General features: G+C 31.9%; 6 protein-coding genes and 1 pseudogene across 7 annotated transcripts, besides 4 other annotated features; 6 read left to right on the top strand and 1 right to left on the bottom strand.

The window, feature by feature from the left end:
- Positions 1 to 1,741: 1,741 nt before the first annotated feature.
- TVAGG3_0071660 (uncharacterized protein) lies at positions 1,742 to 1,978 on the top strand (the record flags this gene model as incomplete). The annotated part of the gene is made up of 1 exon (XM_051221740.1): positions 1,742 to 1,978. The coding sequence occupies one exon, from the start codon at positions 1,742 to 1,744 to the stop codon at positions 1,976 to 1,978; it is 237 nt and encodes a 78-aa protein (XP_051106726.1).
- Positions 1,979 to 2,142: 164 nt separating this feature from the next.
- Positions 2,143 to 2,463, top strand: TVAGG3_0071650 (uncharacterized protein; the record flags this gene model as incomplete). The annotated part of the gene is made up of 1 exon (XM_001298717.1): positions 2,143 to 2,463. One exon carries the CDS (start codon positions 2,143 to 2,145, stop codon positions 2,461 to 2,463), a length of 321 nt encoding a protein of 106 aa, XP_001298718.1.
- Positions 2,464 to 3,853: 1,390 nt separating this feature from the next.
- TVAGG3_0071640 (protein kinase protein) lies at positions 3,854 to 5,006 on the bottom strand (the record flags this gene model as incomplete). Its single annotated transcript, XM_001298718.1, has 1 exon — positions 3,873 to 4,460. The coding sequence occupies one exon, from the start codon at positions 4,458 to 4,460 to the stop codon at positions 3,873 to 3,875; it is 588 nt and encodes a 195-aa protein (XP_001298719.1).
- Positions 5,007 to 5,576: 570 nt separating this feature from the next.
- Positions 5,577 to 5,613: a mobile genetic element.
- Positions 5,577 to 5,613: a terminal%2Cinverted (terminal inverted repeat of Banshee-A3 transposon ID:TVAGG3_0071630).
- Positions 5,614 to 6,669: 1,056 nt separating this feature from the next.
- Positions 6,670 to 6,866: a mobile genetic element.
- A 1,197-nt stretch (positions 6,867 to 8,063) lies between these two features.
- On the top strand, positions 8,064 to 8,463 carry TVAGG3_0071610 (uncharacterized protein; the record flags this gene model as incomplete). The annotated part of the gene is made up of 1 exon (XM_001298719.2): positions 8,067 to 8,399. The coding sequence occupies one exon, from the start codon at positions 8,067 to 8,069 to the stop codon at positions 8,397 to 8,399; it is 333 nt and encodes a 110-aa protein (XP_001298720.1).
- A 537-nt stretch (positions 8,464 to 9,000) lies between these two features.
- Positions 9,001 to 10,064, top strand: TVAGG3_0071600 (threonine-type endopeptidase protein; the record flags this gene model as incomplete). Its single annotated transcript, XM_001298720.1, has 1 exon — positions 9,004 to 9,579. One exon carries the CDS (start codon positions 9,004 to 9,006, stop codon positions 9,577 to 9,579), a length of 576 nt encoding a protein of 191 aa, XP_001298721.1.
- A 2,431-nt stretch (positions 10,065 to 12,495) lies between these two features.
- On the top strand, positions 12,496 to 13,180 carry TVAGG3_0071590 (annotated as a pseudogene). The gene has a single exon. A coding segment is annotated over exon 1 (685 nt).
- Positions 13,181 to 13,458: 278 nt separating this feature from the next.
- On the top strand, positions 13,459 to 14,280 carry TVAGG3_0071580 (protein of unknown function, DUF4106 family; the record flags this gene model as incomplete). Its single annotated transcript, XM_051221739.1, has 1 exon — positions 13,459 to 14,280. One exon carries the CDS (start codon positions 13,459 to 13,461, stop codon positions 14,278 to 14,280), a length of 822 nt encoding a protein of 273 aa, XP_051106725.1.
- An 86-nt stretch (positions 14,281 to 14,366) lies between these two features.
- Positions 14,367 to 15,533: part of a mobile genetic element that runs on past the window's edge.

Raw genomic sequence — 15,533 nt, 5'->3', positions numbered from 1 at the left:
ACAAAGCATTTACGAAGAAGTTTTGACAAAGCATTTACGTTTAAGTTCGATGAAGTCATGACAAAGCATTTACGAAGAAGTTTATACAAAACATTTACGAAGAAGTCATGACAAAACATTATTTTTGGTGTAAATTCACGAGAAAGCTAAAGCAATCTGAGCCGCTAAGCGGCGAGGATGAAAAAAGAGGTGAAAAAACAGGTGAGATCTCACCTCTTCACCTAAACATTATTTTTGGGTCATTTACACTCATTACGATGAAATCATGACAAAGTGTTTACGTTTAAGTTTTGACAAAGTGTTTACGTTTAGTTTACGATGAAATCATGACAAAGCATTTACGATGAAATCATGACAAAGCATTTATGTTTAGTTTCGATGAAGTCATGACAAAGCATTTACGAAGAAGTTTTGACAAAGTCATGACAAATCATTTACGAAGAAATCTTGACAAAACATATACGACAAAGTCTTGACAAAACGTATACCATGAAATCATGACAAAGTGTTTACGTTTAAGTTCGATGAAGCATTTACGAAGAAGTTTTGACAAAGTCATGACAAATCATTTACGAAGAACTTATGACAAAGTCATGACAAATCATTTACGATGAAACCTTGACAAAATCATGACAAAACATTTACGAAGAACTTATGACAAAGCATATGCGAAGAAATCTTGACAAAACATATACGATGAAATCTTGACAAATCATTTACGATGAAACCTTGACAAAGTCATGACAAAGCATTTACGATGAAGTTTGACAAATCATTTACGAAGAAGTTTGACAAAGTCATTTACGATGAAACCTTGACAAAGTCATGACAAAGCATTTACGATGAAGTCTTGACAAAACATTTACGATGAAGTTATGACAAATCATTTACGAAGAAGTCATGACAAAGCATTTACGATGAAGTCTTGACAAAGTCTTGACAAAACATTTACGATGAAGTCTTGACAAAATATATACGAAGAAGTCTTGACAAAACATTTACGAAGAAGTCATGACAAAGCATTTACGATGAAGTCTTGACAAAGTCTTGACAAAACATTTACGAAGAAGTCATGACAAAACATTTACGATGAAGTCTTGACAAAACATTTACGATGAAGTCTTGACAAAACATTTACGATGAAGTTTTGTCATTTGTGCTGAGGTTAGTACTTGTCGTTAGTGTTGGAGTTTGTGTTTGTTGTTAGTGAGAGAATAAATTAAATCATGAACTTTGCCATGGTCTCTGTCCCTAGTAGTTTTCATTAAGTTCTGGAAATAATGAAAGTCATAAACTTTGCCATGGTCTCTGTCCCTAGTAGTTTTCATTATCTCACAGAGTTAATGAAAGTCATACTTTCTATCAGATGAAGCATGCAGATGAACATAACGAAAGTTAGTGAGTTTGCCACGAGTTATGAATAAAATATTGGTATATTAGATGAGATAGCTGATGAAACAGATGAAGATAAATTAAATCTTGGACTTTGCCACACTCTGTCCCTAGTTCCTCAAAATCCTTGACAACGTTGCTTAGAAATTTTGGTTCAAAACCTCATCTGATTTTAATCTGTTATGCTACCTGTTAAGTTTCGCGAGATTATAAATGTCATGGAGTTATATAAAAAGGAGGGACAGCTAGGGACACTGGAAGTACTTGTAAGGCTATCTGTTAAGATTGCATGAAATACTAAAAAGTCATGAAATCCATTATCGCTGTGCTAGCTTCACCTTAGAGTAAAATGACAAATAAAGTCACTGAAGCAATGAAACAAAAGTTTTTGGTAGAATACATTAAATCAGGAACTATTCCAGAAGGTTTTTACATTCATACTATGAAGGATGGTAGAGTTCAGTTTAGAAAGATAAAGCAACCATTAGATAAAGAAGGAATTTTGAGAAAGATTAAACTTCATGAGGACAACATTGCTGAACTTAAGAAGAAGTTAGAAGAGTTGGATAAAGGAAGAGAGTTATAAAGCAATGAATTCAACAGGGTGAAAAAACATGTGAAAAAAGAGGTGAGATCTCACCACTTCACCTAAATTTATTTTTGTGCTATGTTTTCATACGTGTGGGAGTGGTGATATCATTAATTTTTAAGTTTATTTTTTATTTTATTTTTAAGTTTATTTTTATATAAATGACGAAAACTATTGAGATAACAAACTACAACGGTCATGAGTTCAAGAATTTGTTCTTCGTTCCTCGTGAAAATACATTCTATCAGATACGAGGGAGAAAGGGTAAAGTTAGTTTGAGCGTTTATGACTACAAGCATAATGGAAAGTTTATACAAGCATATGATACAAACGGTAAGCGTGTTTCATTAGCTTTGTCAAAACTTACAGGTATAAACTATGACAGTGATTTTGACCTATATGAAGAAGAAAGTGAGTCAGAAGATTATGAGCTGTTATATGAAGCACAGCAATGGGAGGAGTTGCAATACTTTTGTAAGTGAGAACGTTTATTTTTTTACATTAGTGAGGTGAAGTGGTTGACGGCTTTGTAAATATTTAAGGTTAAGTTAGTGTTGTCGTTTGTGTTGTAAAATATACGTTAATGGTTTTGTAAAGTGTCAAATTCACATATAATGGGTAAGGAGGCGCGCAGTGCCTCCGTACCCTTGATAGGTGTATTAATTTACGGATATATGGTAATATAACGATATATGATCAATACAAATAATTGTTCACATCGTGCTTGGCATATTTCAATCCACATAATTCTCTGACTTTGAAAGCACACAGAAATTAAACGTCTAAAAATGCTTTATTAATGATATAAAAAAGAAGTGATTCCACTCTCAATTTTGAACTTTTTTTAAAAAAAATAAGTAGAAAAATAATATTGTGATATATTAAAAACCCTATATCCATCGTTTATTTGGCGATAATTTTTTTTGTAAAGTGTCAAAAAAATTTTGACATTCGCACTTTTTCAAGTTCGTATATATATTAACATTAATATTTTCCCAAAAAAAATCGAAAAATAATTGTGTACCTGCACGGTGAAAAGTATTCTATACAATTTTCAATTTAAATATATAAAAAAATCCGAAAATTTCAATAAAATCATTTTTCTGCTTTAAATATATGGTTTATACAGTTTTTAAATCGATAGTTTTACTTTTAAATTGTGGCTTTACTTATTTCTCATAGTAGTATTGTATGAAATCATAGAATAATATAATCAAAAAATATTATACTTTACTGATACGAGATTTTTATAATTGTAATCATAATATATAGTTACTCTTGCACCAATGTATATATATTGCAATAAGAATTATATGTGAGGTGTATGGTCCTGATTTATTAAAACAAACAAAAAATGATATTTGCATTTTACAAATTGCATTATATTTAAGTTGTAAAACGAGCCTATATTAGAATATAGATACATTTCTACTTCTTTTAAAGATGGATTTATATTCAAGACAGAATATAATCTCATTATTCTTATTTTTTGATTAAATTAGAGTTACTTTTAGATATTCAGCATATATAACGTATTTCATTACATATTTCATCTGCAAAAATCACAGATAGGTTATAAGAGGCAAAATCACATTTGGATGTTCATGAATATAGTTACTTTACCAATCTAACATCATAATATGGTTATATATGACAATGACAATTTTAGAATTGATGATTATTATTGAGAATTAACTAAATTTATGAGAATTCAAATATTAAATTTTGCTTCACCAAATATAATTCTGTATTAGTGACAGATATTACTTCTTGGTCTGGTACTTACTCTAACTCCTGAATGTTATCTGTTCGTATCTCAAAACCAGAGTGAAGGCACTTCTTATAAAAAGTCTAAAAATTTACAAAACAAAACAAAAAATTAAAAAGAATGTTATTCAATAGAGTCATAAAGACATTTGATTCTTCCATAAACATTAATAACATTATCCATGCTCTTATTCCATGCATTTTTCAGAATTTGGAATTTCTCCCAATCAACGAGTGTCTCTTCTTTCAACTCCATGAGAAAATCTGAGTTGACAATGATAGAATTGATGTTGAAGTACTCTTCTGAATCAAAGAGAACCTGCAATAGTGAAATACATGTCTTCCTATATTCCCGATCTTCTATTTTACGAAGCATATCAGCTTCACGTTGTAAAAGGCCACCATTTCGAACTCGCGAAACCAAACTTGATAAAACGGAATCCCCATATCTTGATTTCGTGCAAACAATGCGGATAAACTGGATGGCTTCATTCCTGATTTGATATGTCCTGTTGTAATTTGAAAATGATGTAGGAACAACTCTCAAATTAACTTCAAGTTTGACAGGAGTATTAAGACATTCAATAATGAAATCTGCAAATCCTTCGTCATAAAGAACTAATGGAACTCTTCGATCTGTACATGTCAAGATTGCCGAAAGCATTGTCATCCTCCATTTTCTCTCACTCGGATAGTTTTCAACAATGCTCATGTCAACACTTCGCTTTTTAACAGCAGCTTTTATCTTTTCATATGCTGTCCTAGCAGAATTAATGAATGCTTTTGGAATGGTCAAAAAGCTTTCTGGAAGTGTCGGTCTTTGCAAAATCTTCAGACTTAAATGGACACAATCTTGTCGATTACCCAGATTTTCCTTACTTTTACCACCCCTCTAAAGCTGGGGACACCGCCTATCGTTTGGAGTAGCTATTAAATAGAACCACCAAGGGTATTTTTCGAACTGCCGGTGTAGTGGAAACATCCGACATAATGATTCATTATGCCAAGGTTTGATTCTCATTTAGCCAATTTTTTTCTTTTTTGGATCATGAAGTTTTTTTGGGTCACTATAAGATTTGTTTCATGTTCTAAATCTGCTGCATATGTAATCTATTTTTATTTACCTATTTTTTAAAAATCTATTGGATTGCCAAATTTGAATATATTTAAAATCATAAAAATCCAAAAAAACTATAAATATATGTTTTATGCTATGGCATTCCAAACGGGAACCGCGGTTGGTTACCATGGATTTCCGTCACCGGTCACATTTTAAAGATTTTTAAAGCCTTATAAAAATATGCTTTGTAAATCATTTTTTGTAAATCGGCAAAAATTTGGTAATTTTCTTCAACTAATAAATCTGCGAATAGCATTTATAATACAAGAACAATCTTTTAAAATGCGTTTGATTCATTTTTGTATAATTTCATATAGGCACATATATTCTTCCGGGACTTTCCGTGATTTTACCGTAAAATCATTAGTTTACACCAATTTTTCCGTATTTTGAATAGTTTACTGCACTTTTTCCGTAAAATTGAGTTACGGGAATCCGCAAAATTTCCGGACCTCATTTTTCATAGAATATAATAATAATATTTGATAAAAGATATATTATTTATATTTTTGATTTTTGAATTACGGAAAAAGTGAATTGATAACTTGATTTTTTTATATGGTTAATTTTTCAAATGATATTATGAAGATCTAAAATATTAAAAGTAAAAAATTGAATTACGGAAAAAGTGAGGTCAAAAGTGAAATAAATTTGCAGAACAATTTTCATTGAAATAAGCTTTATTTTTCATTATTAATAACAATGCTGTAATAAACAGAAATTCATCAAAAGTGACAGCTCTCAATTTTTTGACATTTGTAAATTCTAAATTGAATGAGAAAAATGAAATAATACTAAGCATAATACAATATTCTAGATTTAATTATAATTAGGAAAAAGTTAGTTTTGAGAGTACTTTTCATAGGCATATAGAATGAAATCTTCTGAAAAATAATATCACATAAACTCATATTATTTTCTAATATATAACTATTTTATATAAAAATCAAATTCAATGATCTTAAAAGCGAAGGATAAACCTCAAAATTTACGAATATAATGAGTGGGAATATAATGCTTATCTATCATAAAACCATATGAAATATCAATTTTTGCTTTACGCCTAATTTTTGACGACAATTAGCAAAAATGTTAAATGTTAACACTCAGTCCATTTGAATATGAAAAATAAAATTGACTTTGATTAAATGTTTTTATTTATCATGCAATTCTTCTTGCGACCAAAGATTTGAATAAAATTTCAAAAAATAAGATAGCTTAAAAATAATATACGGTAGTGTTTACTAATAGATGAATAGTATATAAATTCTATTAAAATGGATTTGATCCAAAAAAATATATAAAATTTGATCATAAATAAAATCGTTTTAAATTACTTCTTCATTTAAATTATAACAATTATTTTTGGTTTTATAGTTTTTAAAGCTCATGTGGTTTTTTAACCACAGAATACTTCTGTGCTGTAGCAAGCTTGCAATCCAAAGCTCACGTTAGACAACAAGAGTCATGAAGTCTCATACTAAGGGATATCCAACATATATTTTAATAATCTAATGTTTGTGACAAATATTCAACATAAATTAAGTTTTCGTTTCGTTACAAGGCATTCATACTTTGGAGATATCATATTTAATGTACAGAAAAGTTAATATTAAACAATACATGCTAAAGAATTAATAAATAAGATAATAAAATAAATTTATACGTAATTACTTTCATTTAATATGCTTTATGCTGTATAATATTGATTAAGAGGCATTAAAAGGTTCCATAATCTGCTTTTATAGGCAAGATTTTTGATAAAAATTTTAAATTTTGAAAAATGATGAGAAAAGGAAAAAAAAGGTAAATGAGAGCAAGAGGAGGGAAAAAAGAAAAAGAAAAGGAAGGGAAGGGAAAAATAAAAGGAAGAAGAACATATAAAAATTTAGATGCGCATTCTTAATGCCGAGGCGGCTTGCCGCCGAGGCGCGATTTTTTTAGGCCTCTACGGTAACCCGGCAATATTTTTTTAAATCTTGTACAGCCCTATAAATATATGTTTTATGCATAGTGCCGATACTCAAATATCAGATTACTTAGATCCATGAATAATATCCGAATTTTTTTTCTTAAAATTAAACTTCAAAACTTCTTGCAATCTTAGTCTTCATCAATTGTAAATTTTTAAAACCATTTTTTAAAATAATTTTGCGTAAATTTTATTCTCATGTTGTTTTAATCGAAAATTGATACATTTTCAAAAAAATAATATTGACTTATGAAATTCATTTTTAAGGTGAAATAGTATTGTTTTTATTAAAGTATATGAATAATATATAAAAAATTAATGAATAATATAAGCAGATTTTTAGTTTACAAAACAAATATGAGCAATGCAATTTCAAACTTTTGCTGGCAATTTCGATATTGCTCAAGTTTGTAGTATTTGTGATACCTATAACATCGGCTTAATCAAAATTCGATTTTTCTTATGAGTTATTGAGAAAATTTGATTGCAATGAGAAGGATTTCGACGTTTTTGATAAACTAAGAGCTGAGCTTTAGGGGTTCAGTTCATTTATGGCTGTAGTTTGATGCGTAGATCTCTTTTTTATTGTAAATTCTTTCAGCATGGAGATCGAGAATGAATCTTTTGAGAACTTTATGAGTTTTTACACCCGTAAAGAGGTCCTTCGAGGAAAGATAGTCCAGACTACATGAAGATGTGGGTTAACCAAAAAAATCCGATGGTTTCCCCATATTCATGTAGATCTTCGAAAAAATGAGCACCAAAAAAGCCAAAAAAATAGGCTTTTTATTGGATTTGTACACTAGATCAATAATCTATTTAGGATCTGACACTCTTTTTAGCCAGAGATATGAGGTCCTTTCTAGGAAAACGATCTATTCATCCATAAAAAAATGAATTATCGTTTTCCCCAGAAATTACATGGGGAGTGGTAAAAGTAAGGAAAATCTGGGTAATATGAATTTTCACCGAAGTTATGGAATTATGAGTTTTAAAGATTTATTTTCTTCTTCACCTGATAGTGGTCGAGTATTTAAAAATAATTTTGATCTTTTTAACGAAAGACATGAATGCCTCATGAAAATTTCTCATGAAGCCTAAAATTTTGAAAATTTTTGACAAAAAAAACTCAAGTTTTCTAAAATATATGGCGTATTAAAAATTAATATTTTTAACTAATTTCATTCAAAATTTTAAAGTGAAGTGAAAAGTGACCATTTTTTCGAATGAGCAAAGAAATCCCTGAAGATCTAAGAAAAGAAATCACTGAAGATCAAAATGCATTTCTTGGTGAGGAGGAGGAAGAAGAATTATGTGAATACCCAGATGACGAAGATTCAGAACAAAGAATGCAAGATCTATGGCAAGAAATTGAAAACGCTGGCGATGATGAAGAAACGATAAAACTTAAGAAAGAAATAGGAGAAAAATTCTGCCAAAAATATCCAAAAGATTTTGCAAAACAAAAAGCTTTTATTGAACGTATCAATGGAATGTCCTATGACCAGGTTTCAAGAATTAGTGATAATCTAATGGAAAAAATGTACAACATTTTATAAATTTACTGAAATAAATTTATAAAAATTTAAAAAATAAAAATAAAATAAAGTAATATATAATAAATTATTGAACTTCCTTTTTTTACTTCATTAAAGGAATTAGATCTGATTTACTTTGCTTTGGTTTCTACTTTCGATTTTTTTTTTTTATTGAACATGTATTATATCTGTAACGCATTCATATTGGTAACCAGAAATGCATATATTGCTGAATCCAATTGAGGTCTAGAATATAAATTCTCGAATAACAAAGAATAACTGAACTGTTCCTTACAATGCTAATAGATATTTCTTTGTCTTTTAATTATGATTAATTTATAATAAGAAAGTAAAGGAGAGAAATTGGGAAAAACAAAGCTTTAAATATGAATATAAATTTATTGAAATATTTTACCATGGACTCCGAAATAACATCCTTCTTCAACTATGATCTGTTCTGAACGAAAGGCTAAGCTTCTTTCAAGATCTGTACTCAGAGAGAAAGTAAATATTTCAAAAGTGACATTTTTCGAAAAACAACTGTTGATACATTAACTATATAATATTTTCTATCCAATTAAAATGATTTTCAATAGTGGGTCAAATTGAATTTTTCAAAAAAAAAATGCTTAGCATTGTTGGACTTCAAGGACCAGATTGGGTTTTAATAGCAGCTGACTCATCTGTTTCTTCCTCAATTATCTGCATGAGCGAAAACTATGACCGAATTGCACAATTAGACGACAGACATGCGTTAGCTATGTCCGGTGAAACAGGTGATTGCCTTCAATTATCCGAATTTCTTCAAGGAAATGTCGCATTGTATAAGTTTAGAAATGGTGTTGAACTCTCAAGCGATGCTCTTGCTCACTTTATCAGACATACTATGGCTAAAGCTGTAAGAAAGAGTCCATACGAAGTTAACATGCTTCTGTCTGGTTATGATGGAAAACCACATCTATACTTTATGGATTATTTGGGTACATTGCAAAGTATTCCTTATGGTGCACAGGGCTATTGCCAATATTTCGTTATGTCTGTCTTTGATAAACATTTCAAAGAAGGTATGACATTAGAAGAAGGTAAAGAACTCATGAAATTGGCATTAAATCAGATCAAGCAAAGATTTACAGTAGCTCCACATGGATTCATTGTTAAGCTTGTCGATAAGAATGGTATTACAAAAATTGATCTTGAATAAATTTGAAAAATATAATTTAAAATATTTATATTAGATAACAATGAATTTAATATAATTTTCCATCATAAGCAAATTTTCTAAAATATTCCCCTTATTCTTTGAGTTTTTAATTCCAAACTTATCAAATGAAATGAAAACTCTGTCAATGAAAAAGTATGATCGATAGTTTATTTTTCTATGGCTTATTTGCATTTGATGTAAATATTTAAAATCGTTTCATCATGGTGTGATCCTTTCTTAATTGCAAGCTTTGAATAATTTAGGAGATTTGTATGTTGTCGTTTTCCACACTGAATATAAATGTGAATTAAGTGTAAATTCACTATTCCGTTTTTAAAAGAAAAGATCGGATAACAATATTTCAAAGTATAATAAAAAAAAAAAAAAAAAAAAAAAAAAAAAAAAAGGCAGTGGGGCTTCCAGGCACTTCGTGCCTTCTAGCCCTGAGGATGAATGAGTATAAATGAAATCTCAACAAAATATTTACGATGAAGTCTTGACAAAGTCTTTATGAAGAAATCTCAACAAAGTCTTTACGATGAAGTCTTGACAAAGTCTTTACGAAGAAGTCTCAACAAAGTCTTTACGAAGAAGTCTTAACAAAACATAGACAAGAAAGTTCATGAGTGTAAATGACCCAAAAATATATTTTAGGGTAGAAGGGTATATCTACCCCGTTTTCTACCCTCTTTTCTACCCTCTTGAATTTTCATGAAATTTACACCAAAAATATACTACTAGGGTCATTTACGAAGAAATCTCAACAAAGTCTTTACGATGAAGTCTTGACAAAGTCTTTACGAAGAAGTCTCAACAAAGTCTTTACGAAGAAGTCTCAACAAAGTCTTTACGAAGAAGTCTTAACAAAGTCTTTACGATGAAGTCTTGACAAAGTCTTTACGAAGAAGTCTCAACAAAGTCTTTACGAAGAAGTCTCAACAAAGTCTTTACGAAGAAGTCTTAACAAAACATAGACAAGAAAGTTCATGAGTGTAAATGACCCAAAAATATATTTTAGGGTAGAAGGGTATATCTACCCCGTTTTCTACCCTCTTTTCTACCCTCTTGAATTTTCATGAAATTTACACCAAAAATATACTACTAGGGTCATTTACGAAAAATCTCAACAAAGTCTTTACGATGAAGTCTTGACAAAGTCTTTACGAAGAAGTCAACAAAGTCTTTACGAAGAAGTCTCAACAAAGTCTTTACGAAGAAGTCTTAACAAAGTCTTTACGAAGAAATCTCAACAAAGTCTTTACGATGAAGTCTTGACAAAGTCTTTACGAAGAAGTCTTAACAAAGTCTTTACGAAGAAGTCTTGACAAAGTCTTTACGAAGAAATTCATGAAAATTCAAGAGGGTAGAAAAGAGGGTAGAAAACGGGGTAGATATACCCTTCTACCCTAAAATATATTTTTGGGTCATTTACGAAGAAATCTCAACAAAGTCTTTACGAAGAAGTCACAATAAAACATCTGTCAAAAACCGCTTTTTAACTTCACTTAAAATGCCACGTAAGATACGTAAGAATATACGTAAGAGGAAGAGAGCATTGAAACATCCAATAGTAAAACTGACACCACAACAACAGTTGCAACAACAAATGATGAATGACCCCACTATGTTGCAACAAATGTCAAGCAATCCTATGCTTTTAAACCGAGTTGTTGGTGCACAGAGTGGAGGTTTAAGAGCGGCACTTTTAGCGAAAATGGCAGGCTATGGTGGAGCTGCAGACGGAACAGCATATAACCCTCAAAGTCAAATGAATTTGAGTTCACTCAAAAATCAAATATCAGATGTCAAAAAGTCAAACATAGACATACAGAAGCAAATAAGTGAAAACGAAAAGAAACTAGAATATGACAGACACACAAAGAAACTCAATGAGTTAAACGTAGAGAAAAAGAAGAAAGAAGAACAACTGAAAGAACTAAGTACAGAGGAATATGCGAAAAAGTGTCAGAAAAAGCAGCAGAAGTAGCAAAAATGGAACAAGATGTTGTAAATTTGAAAAACCATACTACTCGATATAAAGTACTGAAAGATGAAGAGATAAAACAAAAAGCCCTGAAGACATATATGGATAGCGATGAGTATATATAAAAGAAGTTGAAGCAAATGTAAAGGCAGAAAAACTTTTACAGTTGCAAAACCAAACCGTACAGTATGAAAACTTAGCACAAGAAAGTAAAAATAACGACGCAGCCATGCAAAAGGCAATGAAAAGCGCAGAATATATAAAAGCTAACAATGACTGGTTAGATGCCCAAGCCAACGCTAAAGCAGCCCAACTCATAGGGTCAATAAGGACAAAAATACAAGCGGATGAAGACAGTTCAAATGAAGCTTTAACAAATGCTGACTTTAAGAACGCTTTCGAAGCTCTTCATAGTAAGGTGAAACAAGTGAACGACTTCTCATCTGGAAAGAAACTGAAGTCTGAAGGTTTCGACAAAGAGTTAAAAGAAGTAGCACAAAATATGACGAAAATAACAGATGCAGCAACGAGACAGGCAGTTCAAAGTGCCTATGACGCCGTTAGAGCAACTGTTGTGAAAAGTCAAGAAAAAGAGTTACAACAGACCAAAACAGACCTAGTAAATGCTTTCTTAAAAACGAAAAGTCAGGTAGGACATTACGCTGCAGATGGAACATATGTGCCAGCTGGTGGAACTTATATACCACCAAACCCTCCAAGAGAAGCACCTGCACCAGGACTACCTAGAACATTTACATCGTCACATGGACACAGACACAGGCATGCACAACAACCACCTCCACAACCAGCACAACAACCAACACAACAACCAGCACAGCAACCAACAGTTTCAAAACCCTGCACAACAACAACCACAAACAGAGCAAGGACATAAAAGAAGTAGAGAACAAGGAAACCAAGAATTCTTAAAAATGCTTAAAGAAGAGTGTGGTTTCCCAGATACTGTTGACTTTAGTGACAGATATAAAGAAGCTATTAGAAAGTTCAAGGATGGAAATACTGACCCGAACCTATTTAGCTTTATGGCTCAGCACCAAAACGGATATAATCTCAAACCTGGAAAATACAAGCTCGCTAAGGGATATGATTTAATAGCATATCATCCAAATGACATGAACGAATTTACTCCGAGATATTTGATGTCAGAGCTAAATGACAATTCAACTTTCGTCATGAAAACGCGTAAAAAATAGAGACGGAACGAAAGAACAAAAGCTTATGAATGCGGATGACGTAGATAGGGAAATTGTTGAAAACGGTCTCGGAATATATGAAATGCCAGCAGATGAGGTACAAGAAACTCCACAGGAAGAAGTTCAGATACAACCAGACATGGAAGAAATAGTTCAGCAACAACAGCTAGAAGAGCCTGAAGGAAACGAACAAGTCCTTCCTTTGGAAACTAACTTCACAGAACTAGATGAAGATTTGGAACAGCCGAAAAATCTTGACCCTCAACAAGAGTATGCGGAGAATATGGAATATTTCCAAGAGTCTAAAAAAAATTCGGCTGACATAGTAGAAGAATATCGAAAAATGTTTGCCGACATACAAAAGACTCCAACACCAGATGAAAATATTCAGCATAGAATGGAAGAACTGAAAAAAAATGTACACAAATACAACAACCCTTTTTACTTACGAGCATTTAACGTTCAATCTTCGATGAACTCGGTGAAAATAAAAGGTTAAATTTCAAGAAAACATATAGAAATGAAACATTGTTTAAAGTTCATTCAGAACCTAACCAAGATGGAAACAAACCTACTTTTGTTTCTGCAGACGATGGAACTACAATGAGATGGGGTCATAAAGCTAATCCAGATAGGTGGTTCATAAACTTACAACCTCAATTCCAAGAAGTTGTAGACGCAATGGAAGTCAATGGTGAACCAGATATAGCTGGTATTTTAAGCGCGGCTTTAATGCCATTGAAAGATATGAAACATGCAGATATTTTGGACCAGTATGAAATGAACATGGCTGATGGAAATATAACACCTGACGTTCTAGAACATTTATCTCAAAGAACTACACAGAACCATAGAGATGGTATATTTGGTGAAGAGTTTAGAAAGAAAGTTAGGGAGAGCGAAGGAAGAGAACCTATTGTACATGACCTTGCAAATGAAAGTTTACAAAATGTCATAAAAACTTACTTTGCAGACAATGAACTGAGAAGGGATGAATATTTAAGAAAACTCAAATGGACAGTACCAAATGAAATGTTAGTATTGAAAAACATGTTCCTTGACAAAATAAAACCAACTACAGAAATAAACGACGCAAGACTGAAAGATTGGGTAAAAGCTTTCCCATTCACAAAAGATATTGTTGGTAACATGGAAAGAAAACCAGAATGGCTACAAAAACATATATTTGGAAACGAGCATATTCCATATGGACAGGCACTGTTTGAAGAGCTTGAACCAGAAACTCAGGAAAGAGTCATGCAAACAATACGCAAAGACTCAAATACAGACTATGACAAACTCTTTCTAGGATATAGGTTACCTGAGATGGGCGACCAGAGCCAAAAGGCAAAAAGGACATGGGAAATTTGCAACATACTAGATGAACATAATGCAAAGATGCAACAACTTCAAGCAGAGGGCAATGAAGGAAAAAGAAGAGTTAAAAACTCAGTCAGGAAGAAAGTAAAGCTTGGTCCACGTGGGTTCTATTATGACATATAAATCCAACTATTCTATATTTTTACTCATATGAAATGTACGCCGCTCAGAATATAACGCCAACAGTTTTGGATGCCATGAATGGAAATGTTTCGAATGGTATAACGAATGCGACAATGCCATTAGAAGGTCAGAAATAGTTCCTGGAACTTACGAATATACAACTGCTGTTTCTTATGGAAATGTAGGTGAGTTTGGAGAAGGTTCTTCAACAACAGTAGATATTGCTTGCGACAGGTTTCATATTATTTCTATTGACAACTCATTCTTATACGTGGAACAAGACATTGAAATAAAACCTTCTGCCAAAGTTGTCTGACAAGAAAGGTTGCAATGGAATTTTCTATGTCGGATACCAATATGCTCCAGAAGTTTTCATGGGATATAAGATATATTCTAACTCTGACTTAGTTCAAACAGTAACATGGGCAAACTATGAATGGTTCGCTTTGAGAAACTCAGTACAACCACAAGCGAGAGAACAAACAGACCAGTATGCAACTATTGAGAAAATAAGAAGACTTGACCCTAACGTTCCAGGAGTTTATGTTAACCTTTCTGGTTCAGATGGAACTGCTGCCACTAAAGTAAAACTGAAACTTAGAGTTCCTTTGTCATCTTTCCTCATCTTCAGGTTTTTAAGATACTTGCCAAACTGGGCAGGAAAAATTTCTATTGAACTTACTCAAGCAAAAATAACTTAGTCATTGCACCAAACACACAAGACCGCATTCACTCTTACAGACGTAACGGGAACAAATAAAACGTCATTCGCCGACTTTTGCAAAGACAAAAGTTGACTTAGACTTTGTTTTCAAACCTCAACACTGAAGTAAACTATTATTTCAATGCTGCTGGAACTGCTTGGGACCCAGTTAAGTTCACATGCGAAAAATTTGAATGCAAGAGATAGAAAGCAGACTTGCAGTCTATATGTTGGACCCAGATATTTCAAATGCTTTAGCTGCCAAATATATTGGCAGTTCCACTTATGTTCCCTATACACCAAATATCTGTCAAAGACTTTGCAGGTGAAGTTGGAAACCAAAGTGCTGACCCAGGTGCAAGAACAGATATTGCTTTAACAACTGCAATGAAACATGCAGATACTATGTTTGTACTGTTCAGACGAACTATAAATGACTATTCTTGTTTCTACAACCCTGTATTAAATATCATATAAACATAGATGGCAAATATTATCCAAGAGAAGAATATTCTACAGTTGAGGATATGAGGTCATACAACTTGACATT

The sequence above is a fragment of the Trichomonas vaginalis genome, chromosome IV (genome assembly GCF_026262505.1).
Source record: "Trichomonas vaginalis G3 chromosome IV, whole genome shotgun sequence".
NCBI lineage: Eukaryota > Parabasalia > Trichomonadida > Trichomonadidae > Trichomonas > Trichomonas vaginalis.
This window is presented reverse-complemented; position numbering and strand designations above follow the sequence as displayed.